Source organism: Enhydra lutris, unplaced genomic scaffold (assembly GCF_002288905.1).
Source record: "Enhydra lutris kenyoni isolate GAN:26980312 unplaced genomic scaffold, ASM228890v2 scaffoldscaffold5, whole genome shotgun sequence".
NCBI lineage: Eukaryota > Metazoa > Chordata > Mammalia > Carnivora > Mustelidae > Enhydra > Enhydra lutris.
The window spans coordinates 3,112,679-3,135,972 of NW_019154089.1; the positions used below are offsets into that span (position 1 = coordinate 3,112,679).

General features: G+C 42.9%; 1 protein-coding gene across 4 annotated transcripts in view; it reads left to right on the forward strand.

Moving 5' to 3' along the window:
* Positions 1-23,294, forward strand: part of LOC111140879 (kelch like family member 3) — a 177,599-nt gene that overhangs the window by 140,396 nt on the left and 13,909 nt on the right. For 3 of the 4 annotated variants that reach the window (XM_022493117.1, XM_022493118.1, XM_022493119.1), the window contains 4 exons: positions 2,046-2,162; positions 6,314-6,463; positions 21,019-21,136; positions 21,550-21,747. In XM_022493117.1, coding sequence (XP_022348825.1) covers positions 2,046-2,162; positions 6,314-6,463; positions 21,019-21,136; positions 21,550-21,747 — 583 coding nt within the window. The remainder of the gene's footprint in view (positions 1-2,045; positions 2,163-6,313; positions 6,464-21,018; positions 21,137-21,549; positions 21,748-23,294) is intronic. The other variant, XM_022493120.1, reaches the window with a different exon arrangement.

Sequence of the window (23,294 nt, forward strand, 5' to 3'; positions counted from 1 at the left end):
TTTTTTTTTTTTTTTTTTTTTTTTTTTTTTGGTCTCTTATAATATTAATGGTTTGAAGAATTCAGGCCAGCAGTCTTGCAGAATTGCAGAATGTTCCAAAGATGGAGTTATCTGATTATTTCCTTCGTATAAGATTCAGGTTAAACATTTTAGGAAGAAACTACTTTAGGGGATGCTGTGTCCTTTCCCATTAAGTCAAGATCGGGAAGATTAGTTTGTCCTGTTATTGGTGGTGCTAACTTAGGTCACTTGCTCAAGGTGGTATCTGTCAGATTTCCACATTAGTGGCTGTCCCTGCCCCTGCCACCATGTAGTTAGTAAGTTATCCACGACGTAATACTTTGAAAACTATCCTGTTCCCCAGCCAATTTTCATGCAGTGATTTGAGCATCCCCTGATGAATTTTTCTGAATGAGTTATTATATTGATGGTCGCAAAATGATATTTTTTTGCTGTCATTCCCTCTACCTTTATTGGCTGGTATTTGTCTGTGAAGAAGAGCCCTTTGCACATTTTTAAATGTATTCTCTGGATTTATGGATTCTTTTTTGTTCATCGTGTTTGATCCGTTACTGTATTTTTCTTTCATTCTGAGAATGTTTCATTTTATTTAATTATTTAAGTAGGTTCCATGTTCAATGTGGGGCTGGAACTCACAATCCTGCGATCAAGAGTCATATGCTCTACCAACTAAGCCAGCCAGACGCTCCTCTGAGAATGTTTCACACTGAATTATGAGTTGGGCACCGTGAAATGTACAGATACTATGTGTACAGACTAATCAGTTTCACAAATGCATATGTACGTGTAACTTCCACCTTGTCAAGATCTAGAACATATCCATTCCCCCAAAAAGTTTCCTTTGTCACCTCCCCATTCTCCCAACCCACTTCACCAAGAAGCACTAACCTGATTTTGTCATTATTCTCTTTGATGTTTTGTCCCAGATATTGGCAACGAAAGTCCCACTTGTTGGCTCTGTGTCCATCTTAACCTTTGGGTACTTTCTTGGTTTTTGGCACAAGAAGTTGTTTTGTTTTATTCTTTCCACCAGCTGAAAATATCCCATAGTATGCATAGTAGTTAAATAATTTCTCCACTAGTCAGCATTAGGTTGTTTCCCTTTCTATTTTTTACAAAAATGCTGCAGCAAACATCCTGGCATGCAAATTCTTTTGTGAGCACCACCTTTGTGAGTATTTTTGTAGGCTAGATCCTAGAAGTGGTATTTCTAGGTCAAAGAATGTGCACATTGACATATTTGATTGATACTGCCAAATTCTTCCCTCCTCTTAAAAAGCTGTGTTAATTAAGTTCCAGAAATAGTGCCGGCTTCCCTGCAGGCTTATCAACATTGAATTTTATCCATCTGTGTGTATATGGTGGCAGACAGTGGGCTTCTTCTTAAGCATGGTGGAGATCCAAACCCGAGAGCCTACTTTTTGGTTCCAAGCCCGATTTTCATTTGTAGAGAAATGAAATCTCTCCTCAAGGGAGAGGTTAAGCCAAGGTGAAGTTTTTGACAGAGAAATTCTCTGTCATTTGCTGACATACTCACCATTTCACAGCCAGCTTTTGGGCAGATGATATTCTTACTGTCTTGATTCTGCATTAGCCGCACTTGGGACATGAATGAGGAGAGGGATGTGGGGGGTGAGGGATGTGGGGGGCGAGGGGCATGATAGGCTTGCTCCCAAGGCTTCTGGTCTTCTGCGTAGTCTTTATAAAATTTGGTTCAGAGTCCCTGCTTTGTATTTCTATCTTTAAATAACCATGAGACCTGATATTTATTTTGCTGTGAACCTTGGTGATTCTGTGTTTGGGGGCGCAGATTTATTATAACCTGTGTGTGTGTGTGATATCACTGTGATGTCAGGTAGAAGACAAATTCTTTCCATTTTTCGTTTATTGTAAACATTGAACCTTAGGTTAACCACCTTTGTGGATGATTTGGACATTGGACTTCCTCCCCACCCCCCGGAATGAGGAAATTGTTTGGAAGGTCTTCTCTCTGTTACAGTTACCTGTGTTGGTTTTCTTTGTAGGTATTTGAAGCTGTGATTTCATGGATCAATTATGAGAAAGAAACCCGTTTAGAGCACATGGCAAAACTGATGGAACATGTCCGTCTTCCCCTCTTACCAAGGGATTACCTGGTCCAGGTGAGTGCTGTGTGAAGAGCCAAGGGCTTTCCTGCTTTCCCAGGCTTCTCGGAATAGCAGAGGGCAGCCTGGTTGTATGGGGCAGTTGAGGAGTTTTATGGATCTTTTGTACAGGTTGAGAGCACCAACCCACTGGCCTAAGGGGAATCATGGTAGTCTAAGGGTCTTTTTTTTTTTTTAATTTTTATTATTGAAGTATAATTGACATGCAACGTTCTGTCAGATGGTAGAGTGAGGTTTAAGAGTGTAGGTTTGAGAATAAGACACTTAGGGTTTAGTTCCTGCTCCACTACTTGTTAGCTTTGAGTTTTTATTTAACTCTTCAAGCCTTAGTTTCTTCTTTGATAGAAGGGATATTATACGAGAACCCTGCAGGACTGTTGTGAGGACCAGAGGAGTTGTAAATATGCAAGTCAGGTGTTTAGCATGGAGCTGGGCATAAGAAATGTTCTCTGGAAGTCAGCCACTTTTACTGTAGGGGACCTAAGCAAGAAGGGTCATTTCCATGTTGCTGTGTTCTCTTTACCTTCACGGTAGGCATCTTGGAGCCCAGTTCGGGACTGCAAAAACCAGCTCCTCACAGGTGCCTGGGATACATATTGCTTCTACTTCCTCTGAGGAGGAAAGAAAAATGAAGAATTATGGGGGGGCCCCTGCAGTGTCACATATTTAATCCTTGTAATAACCCTGTGAGGCAAAGTTAAATAACCCTCTTTTTATAGGTCTGGGCCTTGAGGTTTATGGAGGCCGAGAATTATTTGGCAGAAGAAGGCAGGGTCAGGATTCAAATCCACATCTGCTGACCCAGAAGCCCCTGCCTTTCACCAGGAGGGCTGTCACCTTTACTACTCTCTGTTCTTTTGATCTATTGGCTTTAGATAATCTTGTAAGTGGGCAGAGGGTGAAACTTAAATATATGAACAAAACAGAACACCAAGGCAGTAGGCCAACCCTCATCTGTTTCCAGGAAGTTTCTGGAAGGAATGGAAGGTGTGAAGCAAGGATATGATAGATCTAATTTAGCAACCCAGTGGCCTAGCTCTGTCACTTCCCAGGCATCTAACACTGGGCAAGTGCTCAACCTTTCTCAATCTCAGTCTTCTCATCTGGTAAAAATAACACCTGCCCTTATAGGATTGTTTGGGGATAGAATGAGATGATCCACATAAAGACTGCAACACTGTGAGTGAATGCTAGCTGATATGTCTACCAACGTGATGACCAAAGGTGCTATTGGGAATAGTGGGAGAGTAGGGTATCCTCACAAATGCTTGTAAAATCATCATCTTGGGATGCTGTTGACCTAATGGGTCAACATTATTAATTATTAATTATTAATGTTGGTCTAATGGGTCAGTGAGATGTTCTCTGAATCTCTGAACCTCTGTCCTATTCCAGGTGCTGAGGCATACACTAGCCCCAGTCCCTCTATGGGCCCTGTGTTTTACACTTTGGATGGTACCACTGCCCCCTGGTGGCAGCATCTCCTTCCTGTAGGAAAGGTTCCCTAAGCAGAGGGACTGAACTGGCCTGAGCTCCCAGGGTCAGAATCAAATCTCCTGTCTTGTGAGAAACTGACCAAAGGCAGAGGTAGACGTCTGGCCTCCAGCACAGCATCACTTCCACAGGAAGGGTTATCTGTGGACCTGAGTTCCAGGGAAAACTGAAGAGACATTAGAAACCCTTGGTCATGACCTCCATCTGTCCACCACTGAAACTTAAAGATACTAGAAAATAGTTCTTAGGTTATGATGGCAAAGTAGGGTTTAGATCTGGAGAAGAAGGGGGTCGGAAGCAATGGGCATGAGCACTGTTGTGTGGGACCCTTCCCCTACCCCCACCTTTCCAAAGTACTCTTTTTAGAACACCTCTGGAAAAGGATGTTTCATTAACACTCATTTGACTTTGAAACTTCAGGCCAGTATAACCTGCTGCAGGTGGTCAATCTTGGTGGGGGAGGACACAGGGAGAGCCCTGGGCAGACCTGCACCAACACTGATTTTTGGGGAAGGTGTTTTTGTTTGTTTGTTTTTATCCACTAACACTTATTAGGCTTTACTAAATATTTTGAAATATTTAGATATGTAGAAGTGTGTAACATGTTACATCTAAAAACTTTTTAAAATTGTGATATATATATATACACATATATATGTATGTATATATGTATGCTTCATCATTTTGACCATTTTAAAGTGTAAATTCAATGTACTAATTGTATTTGTCATGCTGTACAACCATCACTATATCCATTCTTAAAACTTTCTTGTCACCCCAGATTGAAACTCTTTGTGGTGAAGCATTAACTTTTTGGAGAATCTTTTCATTCAAGCTGAATGCATTCTTTGGGAGAAGTAGCTGTTTATGCATTTCTTTTTTTTTTTTTAAGATTTTATTTATTTATTTGACAGACAGAGATCACAAGTAGGCAGAGAAGCAGGCAGAGAGAGAGGGGAAGCAGGCTCCCTGCTGAGCAGAGAGCCCAATGTGGGGCTCGATCCCAGGACCCTGAGATCATGACCTGAGCCCAAGGCACAGGCTTAACCCACTGAGCCACCCAGGCGCCCCACTGGATAGCATTTCGCTTTCTATCCAGGCTTTGGAAGGTATCTTCTCTCAGAGGCACGTGGGTGGCTCAGTCAGTTGAGTTTCCGACTCTTGGTTTCTGCTCAGGTCATGATCTCAGGGTTGTGGGACTGAGCCCTGTGTTAGGCTCCACACTGAGTGGGGAGTCTGCTTGTCTCTCTCCCACCCTCTCTGCTCTTCCACTTGTTCATGCTCTCTCTCTTTTTCTCTCTCCCTTTCTCTCGAATAAATAAAATCTTAAAAAGAAACGAGATACTCTCTCACCCTTTTAAATTTGTTTTAACTGACCCTAAAAGCTTATAATTTGTCTCAATCTGGGTCAGTCCCTCAGTGGGGGTAGGGCGAGTGGGGAAAAATTCCCCCAAATGGAGTGTTCCTGAGGATCACTTCTGGCAAAAGAGGTGCCCAGTGCTGACAGAGGCTAAATCATGACAGTCCTTCTTTTCCTGCCAGCTCCAGTGCTGCCCGGCAGGTGATGGCCTGGCCATATTTCGGTTCCTAGTTACCAGTGAGGCTAGTCACGCTTTGTGCACGACTGGCTTGAGGGCTGAGGTGATTGAGGTGGGGAGGCCCCTCTCCTTCTCTGACTGGACTTGAGTGCCTCAAAGTCAGAATCCTTGTCTTGTTTATCTTTTTTTTTCCCCCAGAGTGTAGCACTGGGCTGTCCAACCAGGAGACATTCCATCTTTGTTAGCTCTTGAATGAAACTGATCTCTCCTGTTAGCTCATAAATACTCCAGCAAAGAAACTGTGAGGTGACCTCCAAAGACCAAACTACCCCTTACAGATACACCACACGACAATCTGACCTAGGTCAAAGGACAGAGGTTTGAGTGTCAGAGCACCAGCATCGGTTCACCCTTGGTCTTGGTCATGAGATATTTTGGCTTATACTGCTGAGCATCTGCTTAGGCCAACAGCTCTGTGGTATGTGAAGAAGCCATAGTTCCAGCGTAGATAGGGTCCAAGATGCAGTCAGTAGATGGGACTTCTGTGCAGGACATTCTTTCTGCTCTGGTATCACCATTCTGTTATAGAGCACCTCGTTGGCCAGTTTTGTCCCTGAGGCTTCACTGTAAGAAAATGGATATGAACTGTTCTTCTTGACTCTCACCTTGTTTGACTCCATGCCTCCAAAGGTTGGCTGAGGGATCCTGCCCTCTTCCTCTTTCCCTCCCTCTCCTCTCAGATGTCTGACGTTTGCCCTAAACATTGTAAAGCACTTAAACCAAGAGGAATGTGGGATGAAGCCTTCAGGGCAGCTAATTGTCTTTGTTTTGCATAATTCCATTTAAGTCTATAAACTAACATACCAGACAGACCTAGCCAGTGAGGTTATATCCCTGTCTGTTTGATGCCAGAACTTAACCACTTACTCCACTGTGCTCTTGAAATACAGGAGGTAGGCACTCAGTTGTAGGTCTGTGATCTTCCTTCTGGGGTCTGAGATGAGGTAGTAGGGGGGTAAAAGAGCGTGGGAATACAGGAATAACTCACCCAGGGGAGAGGGGTCAGATTGGGGAATGGGCTCTGCTTCTGGCTTACCTGTGGGTTGTTACCTCCAGACAGTTGAAGAAGAAGCTTTGATAAAGAATAACAACACCTGTAAGGACTTCCTCATTGAGGCCATGAAATACCATCTGCTCCCTCAGGATCAGAGGCTCTTGATTAAGAACCCAAGGACCAAGCCGAGGACTCCAGTCAGCCTTCCCAAGGTAAGCCCCAGCTCAGCCAGTGCCAGCTGCTGGGACTGTGTTCTGGGCAAGTGGCCTTCTGCTCCTGCCTCCAAGTCTTTCCTCATCCATGGCTGCCCTGCTTCTTGGTTGCACTTATGACTTAAGAGATAGAGTCTGCTGGTTCCTTTTGAATCTGCTGGTACCTCTCTTTTCCATGGTCTTCCTTTCCTAAGAATTTCCAGGTAACCTCCAGAGTCACCAGGGAGTTTTGAGAATAACTTAGAGCTCTTTCCTCTCACCTCTTTCTTTGATCTAGGTTCTGTTTCTTTTGGAAGCAGAGTTATGGCTGGGTGGCTCCTAGTGATGATCCTACCAGTCCTCTTTCTGGGCCGTTATTTGCATCAGAGTAGTTCTAGTCTGGTTTTTTTCTTTCACTGCTGAGTCCTGAACACTTAGGGCCGACAGATGTGTACTGGCTGCTTCCGTTCCTTGCAAGGCCCTTCCCCTCTCTGGTTCTCCTGTCCTTCATCTGCAGCATGAAAGCCCCTGCACTAGCTGGTTTCTAAGGCCTTCCCAGTTTGGCATTCCAGTAGGCTGTCTAGGAGCCTAACGTCCTGACCTCTCAGGTCCCAGCCACCCCAGGAGGAAAAGGGAGCAGATGGGAGTGAGTTGTGCCGGCTCATCGGCTCATCGACTGCACAGCAGGCAGCCCCAGGGAAATGTTTAGACCTTTGCTTTGTCCTCCTCCTCCTTTGTGGCTGGCTGCGCACTCCTTGCAGGCCGCTTCCAGAAAGGTTTTCAAAGTGCTAGAGGAGCATGTTGTCCAAGACCAGATGTTTGGATTCTCTGAGATCTGTCATTCCTCTCTCCACTCTGCTCTGTGACTCTGGGTCATGGAGAATTTAGTGAGTGCGATGGGAACAAAGGTTATATATATATCCCAGGTAAGAAGGCAGGCTGCCCACCTTTCCTGAGGGCTGTTTTTGTGTCAGGCAGTAAGCTGAGGGTCTCACACGTGTATCTTTTGTAATCCTCCCAACAGCCCTGCCTGGGGGAGGCAGGGATCCTAGCTCTACACAGAGGAAACTGGAGGTCAGAGAGATGATGAAGTGACTTGCCCCAGGTCCACACAGCCACTGTAGTAGAACCTGGGTTTGAACTGGGTCTTTTACCCCTCCAAACCTGTTCTGTGAACCCATACCATCCTGCACCTGGTTTCATCTTTGTAAACCTGAGCCTACATACATACCTACCTATCTGCTTCCCGCTGCCTTGTGCAGGTCAGAAGGGGAAGACGCAGGGCAAGGGCCTGGGTCCTGCTGTCCGTTTGCCTTATTGCATGTTGACACTTCGGTTTTATTTTACTGAAGTATTGCATTGAAACTACTCCATATTTTCCAAATGAAAATAACTTCAATTATAGAAATATATATGCTCATTGTAGACTATTAAAAAGGTACTGCATTTTTGAGGTACAGTAAAAATCACCTGTAACTTGTCCACCCAGGGGCAATCACTGCTGTTCCCTTAGTGAGTTTTCTTCCAGACGTATCTCTGTGAGCCTATTCATAAATGGTTAGAAATGTACCCTTTTAGGTAAATGGAATCTTGCTCCATAAATTGAAATCATTGTTTATCACCTTCTCAACAGACTGCTTTCATTGTTATCAGTATGAGTGAAATCAGCATTTAAATTATAATAGGTACATGATATTTAATTATATTTATGTGCCATAATTTATTTAACTGCCCTCTGTGGATGGGCCTTCTAAAAATCTCCATTTTTTTTTTTATCTTATAAACATTTCTTTGTCCAATATCCCTTAAAAGATGGCATCTTGTTTTAGTTTACATTTCTTTCATTGTGAGTGAGACTGATCTAGGCTTCCTATGATTATGGCCCCTGTATTTCTCTTTGGGGGAATTTTCATGAAGTCCTTTGCCTGTTTTTCTATTGGACTATATATTTTTTATGAATGGTCTTTAAGGGTTCTTTTTATTTTGAAGAGGTTAGGCCTTTGGTATCTATTTCCAGTATTTTTTTCTTAGTTTGTATTTTGCCTCTAAACTTACTTAAAATATTTTTTTTGAATTCCCAAAAGCAATTTTAAGTAGTTAAATTGGTCTTTTTCTTTAGAGCTTAGGTTTTACAGTCTGCTTAGAAATGTTTTCTCTTCTCTGAGATTTAAAAAAAAAAAAAAAAAAAAGACTCCCATGTTTTCTACAAGTACTTTAATGATTTCTGTTTTACATTCAAATCTTTGATGCACTTAGAATTTATTTTAGTGTAAGGAGTGAGGGCAAGAATCCAGCTTTATTTGTATGACAAATGATGAGCCATTTGCCCCAAAGTTATTTTATTGACTAATCTCCCTCCCCCGCCCCCATTAGTCTGAATACACTTTTATTAGGACCTAAATTTCCACAAGCTTGAATATTGGCATCTTGAGAACTGATTCTGAGGTTCAGTGTTATTCTTTGTGGAGGAGGCTGCTTCTGTGCCAGGTTCTTGGCTGGCATTTTTGCCTGTCTTTGTGACATTTTTCTTTGGAAAAGGAGGTTCTTCTCTTCTATCAGGTTACTGACATCTTTTCCTAGGGAGTGGGTTCTGAAGCTAAGGAAATGGTGCAGAGCTGGCCCGGTTTCTCTGTGTGGAGACCATACCTAGTGACCTTTCCTTTTCTAGATTCCACATCTAGCTTTTACCACACATAATTATAAGAAGACTGTTTTAAAAATCAAAGCCAAGTTTGTGCCTGAGTCCCCACTCAGCCTACTGAGACCACCCCTCCCTTTCCAGGTCATGGATTTGTGGTCGTGAAACACCCATCCCTCTTTCAGGAGGCCACAGTTGTCCCTCTGTCATCTCTACTCCTTAGGAACCACTCTTTTCAGAATGAAAGTGTTTAGGTTCTAGGACACGTAGACATCTGTAGGCAACCAGAACCAAGACTTCTTGTGAATGAATCTGTTGAAGGGATTTTAAAAAAAGACATCACTGCTCTTTGCCTCATTGTCCCCCCAACTTTAATCCTTGAATGGTTTAGGGTTATGTTGTCCAACCTCCTTCTCAAACTCTACTCTGTCACCATTGTTGGGGCACTTAAATTATGAGGGGATCCCCAATGTGGGTTTGAGGAGTGGGGTATGCTGAGGGAAACTATCACTTTGAGTATTATCAGGTGGTACATTATCTCATTAAATCATTATAATATTAGGACATTACTCTTCATATCCCTACTTTACTAAATTTACTCAGACAGGTTAAGTGACCTGCCCAGTTACATAGCTAGTAAGTGCAGAGCTGGGGTTTAAGCCAAGATCTGTTCCACTCCAAAGTCTGTGCTTTTTCTCTTATACCAGATTGCCTCCCAGGGACAGGTTTTCAGGTTTTGGTGGCAGATGAAAAAGATCCTTTTCTTTTATTTTTTTTAATATCAAAATCTCCTTTAACTGACCCCTGTAACATCCCATTCATCTCATGAAGAGATGCATTTCTAATACATTTACTACCTTTTATTTTCAAAGTAACGCTTTATATTTTTAGAGCAGTTTTAGGTTCATACCAAAATTGAGGGCCAGGTCGAGAGATTTCCCATATACCTTCTGTCCCTACACATGCACAGTTTTCCCCATTATCAATATCCCAGATTATTTTCTTGTAATTTCAATTTTATTAAGGTATAATTTATACACAATAAAATTCACTCTTTTTAGGGATACAATTATGATGAATTTTGGCAAATGTATATCATTATTTAATTACCATCCTAATCAAAATACAGAATATTTTAAGTACTCCACAAAAAATTCCCTTGTGCTGCTCTATAGTCAAGCCCCTTCTTCTACCCCTAAGCCTTGGCAACTACTGATCTGATTTCTGTCCTTACAGCTTTGTCTTTGCTAGGTTGTTATATAAATGAAATCATGCCATATGTAGCCTTTTGAGCTTGCCTTCTTTCTTTTAGCATAATGCTGTTGAGATTCATCTGTGTTGTTGCATGTATAAAGAGTTCATTCCTTTCCATTGCTGAGTAATATTCCATTGTATGGACGTACCATAATTTGTTTATCCATTTCACCCGTTGATGGACATTTGGGTGTCCATTTTTGGCTATTAAAAATAAAGCTGTTTGAACATTCACTTACAGATCCCTGTGTGGACTTATGTTTTAATTTCTCTTGGGTAAATACCTAGGAATAGGATTGCTGGGTTGTATGGTAAGTATATGTTTAACTTTATAAGAAATTGCTGAACTGTTTTTCGAGACAGCTGTACCTTTATGTATTCCCATTAGCAATTTATAAAAGTTCCAGTTACTCCACAGCCTTACCACTACTTGTATTACCTGTTTTTAAAAAATTTTGCCACTGTAGTAGGGATGGGTGGTATCTCAGTGTGGTTTTAATTTACATTTCTCTAATAACTAATGATGTTGGACATCTTTTCATGTGCTTATTTACTGTCTCTGTATCTTCTCTGGTGAAGTCTGTTCAAATTTTCTTCCCTTTAAAAAAATTGGGTTATTTTATTCTTACTGATTTCTAAGAGTCCTTTGTATATTGTGGATGTAAGTCTGTTAGCAAAATTGTATTTTGCGAATATTTTTTCCCAACCTGTATTTGTCTTTTTATTTTCTTAAAAGTATCTTTGGGAGAGCAGAAGTTTTAAATTTTGTCAAATTTTTTTTCTGTTATGATTGATATATTTTGTGTTTTATCTAAAGAAAATCTTGGCATAATGTAAGATCACCAAGGTTTTTCTACTATGCTTTTTAAAGTTTTAGGTTTTACATTTGGGTCTATGATCTATTTTGAGATTTCTTTGTAATATTGTGTGTGATGTAAGGGTCAGGGTTTTGTATTTGAATGTTCAGTTTTTCCCACAGCATTACTAGAAAGATTCTCCTTTCTCCATTGAGTGGATTTGGTATCTTTGTTGTAAATAATCGACTGCATATGTGTTGGTCTATATCTGGATACTCTTCTGTTCCTTTTATCTATTTCCCTGTCTTTATATCAATACCATGTTGCTTTGATTACCAGCTCTATAGTAAGTCTTGAAATCAGGTAGTATGAGCCCTCCAGTTTTATTCTTCAGAGTTGTTTTTCCTATTCTAGGTACTTTGCATGTTCATTTATCTTTTAAAATCAACTTGCCTATTTCTATAAAAAAGGCTTGGATAGGGATTGTGTTAAATTTTTAGGATCAATTAGGGGGGAATTCACATATTAACAATACAGTAGTCCCCTCTTGTCCTGGGAGGATATATTCCAAGACACCCAGTGGACGGCTGAAACCATGGATAGTACTGAACCCTATACATATTATTTTCTTCCTATACATGAATACTTCAGATAAACTTTATTTATTGAGCACAGTAAGAGATTAGTAGCAATAATTAGGGATAAAATAGAGCAATCATAACAATATACTCTAATGAAAGTTACATATATACATGGTTTCTTTCTCTGAAAATATCTTATTGTACTGACTCACCCTTTTTCTTGTGATGATGAGCGATGATAAAATACCTATTAGGTGAGATGAAGTGAGGTGAATGACATAGGCTGCTGTTGACCTTCTGACCATGTGTCTGAAGGAGGATCATCTGCTTCTGGATCAAGGTTGTTCATGGGTGACTGAAATGGTACAAAACAAAGCCATGGATAAGTTGGGGGGATCTGCTGTACTAATCTTCTGATCTGCAATCACACTATATAGCCCTATTTATTTTTGTCTTCTTTAATTTCTCTTGGCAACGTTTTTAGTTCTCAGTGCATGGATCTTGCAGGTCTTTTGTTAGATTTATTCCTAAATAAATACATAGTATTTCACAGTTTTTGAGGCTCTTATAAAAGTTTTCTTTCAAAGTCCAGTTCTAATAGTTTAGTGTTACTATATAGAAATACAGTTGATGAGAAAGACATTTAATGGAGGAGAGGTCAGGTTGGTGATGGCTTCGTTGTTTTCTGAAAAGCAGGGGCAGTAGTTCCAGAAGGTGACCATATGCCCTGGGCTGACACTTCAGGGAGGTATTCAGGGTTCTCTTCTAGGGTGTTACCTCCTTCACTAAACTATACGTTCCATGCTGGCAGGTGTTACTCATCTCTGTCCTTGGTACATAGCCTGGAGTCTGGCACAGGGTGGGCATTAGTTAAAGTTTTCATAAATGAAAGGGATGTATATACATATATATATATATATATATATATATATATATATATCCTTCATGCATGACAACTTTTTTGAAAAAGATTTTATTTTGAAGTAAACTCTACACCCAATGTGGAGCTCAGACTTACAACCCTGAGATTAAAAGTTGCATGCCCTACCAGCTGATCTAGCCAGGAGCCCTGAAAAGGATATTTTTAAATTTTTATTTATTTTTTTTCTTTTTATTTTAAGATTTTGTTTATTTATTTGAGAGAGAGAGAGAGAGAGAGAGAGAGAGAATGACTGGGGGAGTGGCAGAGGGAGAGGGAAAGAATCTCAAGCAGACTCCACACTGAGTAGAGAGCCCAACTCAGGGCTTGATCCCATGACCCTGAGATCATGACCTGAGACCAAACCAAGAGTTAGATGTTTAACCAGCTGAGCCATCAGGTGCCCCAAGAGATGTAATTCTAAAGAAGAAATAACCTCATAGAGATTTATTACCGACCTTTTCTATCACCCCTAGTTGTTTTCTAATCCTGTCAGTATTCATACTTGTTTTTGCATGGATGTAGTGAGGATTTATCCCCTACTTCATATTCTCCTTTGATCACTAATGTAGATTGACCCTAGGACATTTGGCTCAGCCCACAGGTCCACTATCAAATGAATCCGGTTGTTGTTCCTGGAGAGTTAGGTGGTGAAGAATTTAGATGAAAAAAAAAAATAACACCCTCAGTAAAGTAATAAACCATCATGTATGCATTAACTTATTAATTAATTAATTAATTTTTTAACTTATTAATTTATTAATTCACTCTTTCACCATACTTCCATTGAGAAGTCACTGATTACCAGGCGCTGGGCTTGGTGCTAGAGCCACAGAACCTCATGAGAACTGGTCCCTTCCCCACAGTGCTCCAGACTTGGGAAGGGAGACAGACGTCAAAGGACAATTAGAGTGGACCGTGTAAGTGCCACAGTGGAGGTACAGGCAGGACACTCAGGGAGCGTGGAGAGGGGTAAGGGCTTAGAGAAAGCTTTCTGCCGGAGCTGACGCCTGAGCAATCTCCAAGGTCAAAGGGATGTCTCTGAGAGTGAACATCCAGAAACTGGTTTACATGACTGCAGGAGAGGAGGGCTAGCTTACCACCTTGGGTGACCACTTATAGAGTAAGTTGTACTTGGTACTCTGTTGCTTCCTTGGGTTACTGTCCTTATCACCCAAGGATAATTTTAGGATCATTTAAATAGGATTTCCTTACGTTTTAGACAAAGCACTTTATATACATTATTTTATCCTCATAAAAGTTCTAATGTTGGAAGAAACTCCATGTTGGAGATTCAGTGGGATGGAATAACTTGCCCAGGGCTCCACAACTAAGTGGCCCTGTGAGAACTCGGATCCAGGTCTGCAAAGCCTGTACTTTTTGACCACTACACAATACTAACTCCACAATAGTGATAACAGCAGATAATAATGATAATCTCCCAAATGTGAGCCCTCAGAATGTGTCAATCCCTGGGCTAAGTGATGTCCATTTATTATCTCAGGATTTACATAAATATAATTATCCCCATTCTGCACATGCGGAAATTGGATCTTGGGTTATGTCACCTACTCATTATGTATTAGTTATGTATATCTGCATTCCAAATTACCCTAACTTTTGTGGTTTAACACATTTAGTGTTTATTATCTCACAGTTTCCATGGGCAGGAGTCCCAGATTGGCTCTGTTGGGTCATCCTGGCTCAGGGCCTCTTGTGAAGTTGGAGTTGAGCTCTTAGCTAGGATTGCGGTCATCTCAAGGCTTGTTTGGAGTTGTGAGGTGGGGGTACCTGATTTTGAGTTCACTGTTGGAGTTGCTTGTAGGCCTCCTTTCCTTACCCTCTGGGCCTCTCCATAAGCTGCCTGAGTGTGCTCAGAACATGGAAGCTGGTTTCCCTCAGGGTGAGAGATTCTACAGGAGGCCAGGCAGAGAGCCTGCCCAAGACAGAATCTGTAGTCTTTTAAGACCTGTTCTCCAAGTGATGGGACATTGTATCTGCTATATTTTGCCTGCTGGGTGCAAGTCCATAAGTCCAGCCCACCCTCAAGGGAAGGGAGGAGTAAGCTCCATGTCCCAAGTGGAGGGGTGTCAGATAATTTGTTACATTTCTTCAAAGCACAGCTAGTAAATAGCTGAGCTGACATTAGAGCCCAGAAGGATTGACTCCAGACACTGTAGGTTGAGCTTTTCTATTATAGTGCCTCCATATTTCACAAAAGCATTTTTGCTGGGTACTGTGTGGAAAGAAACTCTATTCCTGCCCTCTGGGGACTTTTAAGAAGTCCCATGAGAAAGTAAAGTAGAAATATGGGTGGGTGGGGCACCTGGGTGGCTTCGTCGATTACGAGTCTGACTTTTGATCTCAGGTCAAGTCTTGATCTCAGGGCATGAGTTCAAGTCCCATGAATTCAAGCTCCATGCTGGGTGTGGAGCTTACTTTAAAAAAAATATAAATATAAATATAAATATGTATATCTCCAAATAAGTAGAGGAAGAAAAGTAGGGAGATAATTGGACTAGTTGAAGGAACAGCCACAGGAATTGGAAGGGCAGGCTAGTATTTTGGGCTTTCATGAATTCAATCCAGATAGGTTTTCTGACAGAGCACACTTTGAGAAACACAGCAGTGGTGAGAGATTTGAACTGTCTTCAGCAATTCTCAGCAGCGAACCTGTTCGCCAGCCAAGCCCGCTCCCTGAAAGAAATAGGACTCTGCCTGGAGATAGCTGTAGGGGCTAATGAGAGTATTTTTTCCTGAGCCATATATGCACAGATCATACTGACACATTCAAGCCAGAACAGCTAATAGCATCATCTGGGCTCCCACACATTCACCACCCAGCACTTCCCTGAGTCTGGGTTGCCATGGACAACCAGAGGCTGTCTCCCAGTCTCTCAAAACACTCCTACGTTACCCTCTTCCACAGATGGCAGCAGAGAAATGAGGTCCCAGCAAGATGCAAATGAACCTTTGGAGATGTACTGAGCCTGGCACTTTTTACTGTCATTTCTGTTCAAGTGACATCTTTATTCAGCTCTTTAAAAATGACACTGAAAAGCGATTTGGGCCAGAGGTAGGCGACGTCCTCCTGAGCTGGGCTGTCCTGCTTTCAATAGATGGCATTGGAAACAAGGCTCCTGGCAGGCTGGGTAGGGTGAATTCTTAGTTGGGCCAGGCTCCTGGGTGGGCACTGCTTCTCTTCCATTGTGATCCTTCAGATGGATCCAGAGCACACCAGGAAAACACCCTGGGGTCCTGAAAAAGCCCCATGATCACCTTGGAATTAGTGGTACTCACTTGGCTGGTTACAGGTCATAAATGTCTTTTTCTACCACTTATGGGGAGTCTGTATTTTACAACTGCTTTAAACAATAGTCATGATGCTGGTGTCGACTGAATAATAGAAGCTAACATTTAGTGTGAGCTCTGTGCTACGTGCTTGGTGTCCTTGAAGACTCCTGACACCCGTGAGAGAAACATGCTACTATCCTGATAATACAGGTAATGAAAGTGGGTTTGGCAAGATTAAATGTCTTGGCCACAGTCATATAGCTGTGTGGTGACTGGGCTGATAGCTGAGCCCAGATGTGTCTGACTCCCAAGTCCATATTCCCACTCCTCCTTCCTTCCCTGGGTTTGGCTCTCACATTGCTGGTTCTCCACCTCCCACTGTCTCTGCACTTTGGCTGTCAGTTCTTGCCTCGAGCACCTGTTGCTCAGGAACCTGCTGGGACAAGTCTTCTGCCTCGACCTCGACATGCTCCTTCGGATGAATTGGTGTTAGCCCTGCGGCCCCACGCACCAGGGTAAGAGAGACTCTCGCTTCCTGCCCTGGCCCGAGGGACCGACTGGCTGGGCCTGCCTTCTGCCCAGCTCACCGGTCATGGAAGAGTTTGGACACACCCTCCACTCTTGCCTGATGAAAAAAAGTTTACAGAGCCCAGGTCATTCCTCTCACCATAGTGAAGAGTCTAATGACTCAGAAGTTAGGGTCATGACTGACAGGTGAGCCAGAAAGCTCTGCTCTGTTCCCCTATTGCATCTGTCCCTGACTGGTCTCGGGTACCAGGGACCTCATGGCTCTCACCCAGAGTGGTCATCGTACTGTGACTCACATGCCTTCGCTTCCCTAGGTGCAGTGCTGGAGTCTAAATCCTCCATGGAGGGAGATAGACTTATATATTTATTTTAAAACCACCTTGTTAGGCTGGGAGTGAAATTTCCTTCCTAAGGAATCAGGTAGTCTTTCCATGGTCTCACTAAAGCTCCCTACAATAAATGGCCATTTGACTTTCCAAAATGAGAGTGTTTCCCTTGGGGCTTGTCCAACAGCCTTGCCACCCATAGTTGAGTCTGGCTCACCTGTGATCTGTCAACCGGAGTTCTCCATCCACCAGAGCTTCTGCAGCTTTCAACACCGTAGCTCTTGAGACTTGGGGTTAGGACCCTGTGGTGTGCTGCCAGACTGCCAAGTACACTGCAGTTCTTGAACAGGCGTAAATTATGTTTGGTGTAACATAACTGTTAGCCCAGAACCAGTTCTTCATTGTGATGCCAGTATGACACCTGGTAGTTCTTACTCAGAGTTACCTTAAGGGACACCTGTTAAAAGTAGCAATCATTAAACTGATTGGATTCAGTAGTTTCCATTATTGACATTACAAGTTTTTAGTAAATTGGGACTTAAGGGTGTGGGGGGAAGAAAGAAATATGCCTGTGAAACATCCTGGGCCCGAGTTTTTCTGGAAATGTAAAATGAGGGCTTGCAGGAGAGAATGTGTCAAAGTGTCTTCATGCCCTGACATCTTATGGTCTTCTGAAGTAGCTAGAGGTTTATAATTTCAGAGATGTCATGCATGTAGACTTAAGGGAGTACTCCTTTTTGTCTAATTGGTTGCTAAGATCAGGTATCTATGGAAACAGCCATCCGTTAGTATTCAAGATAGGATATTTATTTCTTTTACTCTGCACAATTATGCAACGAGTATAGTGTTCCTTGTGTGATGGCTTCTAGTAAGGCCTGCCATAGAAACTGGATTTCTTAGGCCTGTGAAAGAAGCAGAAAATATACCTTCTCCTCCCCCTGCCTTTGAGCTACCTCCACATCCTCAGAAACCAGTGGTCCTACCCCACAAAATCTTATAATTACACTTCCCAGATTATTGTGCACGTTTTGAACATTAAAAGCCATGTCTCAACAGTGCCTTTATGAGCTCCAAAGCAAGTTTATTTTCAAAACCTTGCTCTGTATTACTCTTGTCTTTCTACTCAGGTTTTACCTTACCATTGAAGTGTTTGCATTTGTATAATACTGTTTCTGTGTGACTGAAAATTCTCAGAGATGAGTACTGGATTTTCTCCAGTATGACTATACCTCCATACTCCTATCATAGGATGGTTTCTGGGTCATGGTGAGGTTCCTTGAAAGCTTTGTTTATTTCCTTTCATTTTATTTTTTAAAACTTTATTTTTTAAAATTTTACTTACAGAAGAAGCCTCTTAACTTGTACAAAGAATAAGCAATCTTTCTTCTGGTGGTTGAATGAAAAGATGGGAAAAAGTCTTTTTCTCATTTTATGTATTTTTTTCCTCTCAAATTCTGTCTCCAGAATTGTAATCTGGTATCCAACATATCCTAACCCCAGAAAGTGACATTCTGGACTGTGTATATTCTTCCATTTAACTCTGTATTTTTTTGTTTGGCTTTTTGCATATGGTACTAACCATTCATTTGTTCCTTATTCCAAATATCTGAGTCCTCCTTTTACCTGGCACTGTTAGGCCCTAAGATTATCTTGGTGACTGAGGCAGATACACTTTCTGTCCTGGCAAGATTCACCATCTCGCCAGAGAGACAAGGTAGCCAGGCAGTTACAACACAGTGTGGAGCAGTTTTAATGAGAGAACCCAGGGTATGTGTGATCTCAGAGAAGGGACAGTAACTCAGATGTGAGAGCAGAGAGGTCCTCTTGGAGGAGGTGATACTTGGTCAACTAAGACCTGAAAGACAAGCATGTGTTAGAACAGAGGGATCCAGACTGGGGGAAGGATATTTCATGGAGAGGGGACAGAGGCTGTGGAGTGCCTGAGGTCATTTCAGAAAAAACTAGAACCTGGTTTTGTTCTTACTGAGTCCCCAAAACCAGATACATAGAAAATCGTCACAGTATTGTGCCTTCATTTTAGCCTTACCAACTCAAAACCAGGACAGTGCACATTTGAGGCATGTTTAAGAATGTGCGGCAAGTCCCTGGGCCCCAGAGGAGTAAGGTGGGCATTGTGTGAGTTTGCCAAGGGGCTGTGTCTATTAACATCCCCCTCAAACTGTTCATGGATGCTTGTCTAAGAAAGGAAGTAGTGTCGAATTCAGCTTTTCTCTGAAAAGGCCACTCCTGGCACAGGACAGCAGACCCTCTGAGCTCTGTCACGGGGAGCCAAATGGAATGTTTATTTCCAGAAACAGTCTCAGTAGCTCTAAGCTTGGACTGCTTGTCCTGGGATCCTTTGGAATGTTCCAGAAGTCAGAACTGACTTCTGAGTTTTTTAACATTGGATACCCACATTTGACCACAGATGGCTGTGACCACTCATATGGGCAGTGGGTGAGCCTGGTTCTTGAATCTTGGGGCATAAATGGTGGATGAGCAGTAGTTGTTGGCCCTGGTTCTGCCTCCTGGGGTAGATGCTGGTCACCCGAGGCATGTACTCCTGTGAACTCACATAGATATTGCTCTCCCCAAACATTTGTTGTGGAGAAGTGAAAGTACCATGGTCATTCATAATGGCAGAAATTATTAATGGAACATCAGCAAATCCCTGCAGTCCAAGGGTGAAATCAGTAGTTACCAAAGTATGACTCTTGGAACAGCAGCATCAGCCTCAACCAGGAACTTGTTAGGGATGCCCATTCTCTGTTCCACTCCAGACCTGCTGAATCAGCATCTCTGGCAGGGGTCTGGTAATTTGTGTCTTTACCACCTGCGAGGTGATTCTGATGCACACTGAAGCCTGAGAACCATTGGAGTAAATAATACAAGGTACAGGTAATGAGCATGTCCTTAGACTCCTACTGATGGGCTGCCGGTGATTTCCACTCCTTTCTTGTCACATAAGAAGGCATCTTGGAATGCCAGTGAGCATGACGTCCTTATGGGGACAACCGTGAATTTGCACAAGTTTATTAAAATGTGTACACTGTTGTTAACTTGGCTACTTTATTATTTATTGATGAATAACGTGAGACAAAAGTCACAGCAACAGAGATACCACAGTTAAATGCTATCGTTCTTTTATAGAGGTGCAGCAGTGGTTTTCATTCTTTCTTTTCTTTCTTTTTCTGACAATACCCTACAATAAGAATTATGTTTAAATTGTTATCCAGGAGACACCTACATGTGTGTATAACCCCAACAAATGTTTCATGAAGTAACACCCTTACTGTACTTCCTGTGCTACTCTATGAAAAGTTTGTTGGTTGCAAGGCATAAAATTCATTTCATGACCCACTCATGAAATGTGACCTGCAGTTTGAAAAACATGGGTATAGTGAGCTGTCTTTGTGGGGACCCTGTCTCTAGAGCAGGAGACGGATGGGGCTGTCTTCACCTCCAAATCAGGTAGACTTGGTTTTTGGTCTCTGTTCTGCCGCTCTCTGCTGTGTAACCTTGGGCAATTTACTTGTGTTCTCCGAGCTTTAATTTCGTCTGTCAGTTTGGATAATCTCTCCCTCACAGGGTTATGGTGACACGTAAGTGATAATACCTCACACCGTGACCGGCAGTGTTAGTTACTGTCATACTTGTGGGAGCGGTATTGCTAGCACTATTTTTCAGAAAATCATCAGTTACATACATTTTTGGGGTCAGTTCTCCAAAGCTGTTTTTCACAGTTTTGCCCCAAACTTTAACGAATAAGTGCTCCCTGTAGTCTGTGTATTCAGAAATACTTCTGAAGTAATTTTCTCTTAAAAACATAACCAAATTCTGTATTGTATTCCAAAATAGATTCAAGTTTTGATATATATTTGGAATATTTTGTTTTGATACAAAATTTCATCCCCTTAGCCCAAATCCTTGAGGTCAGCAAGATTGTAGATCATGCCCTGAGTATCTACACATACCACCAGCATAGCCCAGAGCATAGGTATGTAGGAAGTGTAGACATCATGATGGTGTTTCTGTGGCAAGATGTCCTTGCCGACTTTCTTGAATCGTCCTGTTCATTGGTGATTTGGGGGTAGCATCTCCATGTATGTAACTCTGTAAGGTGGCATGTCAGGTCCCTCGTGGACCCCAGGCAGTTGGCATGTGCAAGGACCAGGGATTGATCACACAAATATCCATTAGCTGGGGAGACCCAGCTAATGTCTGTTTGTCTTTCTGGAGGTCATGATTGTGGTTGGTGGCCAGGCCCCCAAGGCGATCCGCAGCGTGGAATGCTACGACTTTGAAGAGGACCGGTGGGACCAGATTGCTGAGCTTCCCTCCAGGAGATGCAGAGCAGGTGAGCGGCACCATCTGTCATCTTGCAGCCTGCCTTTCCCCAGCTTGTCTCTGCTTACTGCCGGAAATCCTCCCTTGCTTCTTGTTTCCACAAACATCTGTGCATTACAGACTCTCTTCCTTTTCCTTCTCCACTTGCCCAATTTCTGGCTGCCCCTTCTGGGGTCGGTTCTTACATGTGTAGGGACTTCATGCCAGGTCAAGTATTTGCTTGAATCACACAACATTGGAAAAACGTATATGAATAGAAATCCAGTGAGCCCCATGATGACTTCCGGTTCTGTGAAGTTAGAGACCACTGTCTGTGGTGACTTATTCATGGGACCGTCTGGCTCCCCCATTGTCACTCATTGTCACTGCATGAGCGATCGGCCACTTAAGATGAACTCGTTTTCTTGGTTTCCTGTGCCTCAGGTGTGGTGTTCATGGCTGGTCACGTGTATGCTGTGGGCGGGTTTAATGGCTCGCTGCGCGTGCGGACAGTAGATGTGTATGATGGCGTGAAGGATCAGTGGACGTCCATCGCCAGCATGCAGGAGCGCCGGAGCACTCTGGGTGCGGCCGTGCTCAATGACCTGCTCTACGCCGTGGGGGGCTTTGATGGCAGTACTGGTAGGTCTGGGATGTGGCCCCCACTCCTCCCAGCCTGGGACAAGCCCTCAGTGCAACCCTGGTTTGCTCAGCCAGTTCTTGGGCCAACCTTCTGTCCATCCATAGCTCCTTCCTTAGTAGCATACTCCTTCTACCTCATCTACCTTGCTTGCCAGAGCCAGGCCTTCCTACACACAGAATACATAACTGCCCACATGCTATCATTTCTAGGACTCTGGGAAGGATCCTGCACTCAGAAGAGGTCTTTTCTCCTCTCTATTGTTTGGGAACCCATTTTTTCAAGACAAGACTTAGAAAGAGAACATATTCAGCTTCAGGGCATCTAAGGAAGCCTCTGCTGGATGCACAGGGAAGCTGGGGTTCAGCCATGGGAGAGACCTGGCTCAGGCCCTTCCATCTTTGTCCATCGCCCTTTTACTGCCCCACAAAGCTTTGCCTGATTGTGCCACCACAGAAAAGTCCCCTTGCTCCTGGCTTCTAGGTCACTTTAGAGTTCAAATCAGAAACTACAAATAGACATGGACTTGGAGAGATTATCTCATCTCTCCTATACCTCCAGGTGAAAGTGTCTGTGGACACTAACTCTGTTACACTGAAATCCCCCCCAGGGATGTGGAAAACAATTTTTTTTGTTTGTTTTAAAGATTTTATTTATTTGACAGAGATCACAAGTAGGCAGAGAGGCAGGCAGAGAGAGAGGGGGAAGCAGGCTCCCTGCCAAGCAGAGAGCCTGATGCGGGGCTCGATAATAGGACCCTGAGGTCATGACCTGAGCTGAAGGCAGAGGCTTTAACCCACTGAGCCACCCAGGTGCCCCCAAAACAATATATTTTGACTTCTGTGATTTTCATTTGTGTCTTTAACACTTGGTAAAGTCTTTCCCAGTCTTCTCTTTGCCTCACTCATAAAATTCCAGGGTATGCAGCCCCTCCAGGGGCTGCCTCTTTTGGGTAGGACCTGAGTAATAAAGAGAAAAAAAGGGAGTGAATTGTTTCTTTTGGAAATTGCTCTCAGCCGCAAGTAGGAAACCTCACTAAACTGTGGCTGAAACAATTGAGAGATACTGTTTTACCCACGGGAGAGGGAGTCGGGAAGTTGGCAGTTATTCACTTCATCCGCTTGCTCAAGAATATTGGGGCCAAGCTCTTTGAGCGTCCCTTGTCTGTACCCTCCAGATCAGAAGGTGTCCGTTACAGCTCCATCCAGCTACGTTTGTATTCTGGGTAGCAGAAAGCACGTTGGTGTTGGCACCTGTATCAGAAAAACGATGACTATTTCAGAAATGCCCATGAGACTTCTACTTGGGCCTCATTGACTGGGTCATCCCTTTAGGGGTTCTGGGAAGGTAAGTGTTGAGCTTTTTAGCTTCTAAGTAGAGGAAGAGAGGGCAAAAGAAGGTGTTCAGTGAGGCAAGCTCAGATTTTCCCTCTGTTCTGTAGGTGTAACAGTTTACATTCACAGGGCTGTCGTGTTATACTCCTCTGTCCTCTCTTGACCCGCCCTGAGTCAGACCTCAGTGGATATCTCAGGTAGACTCACTGTAGATG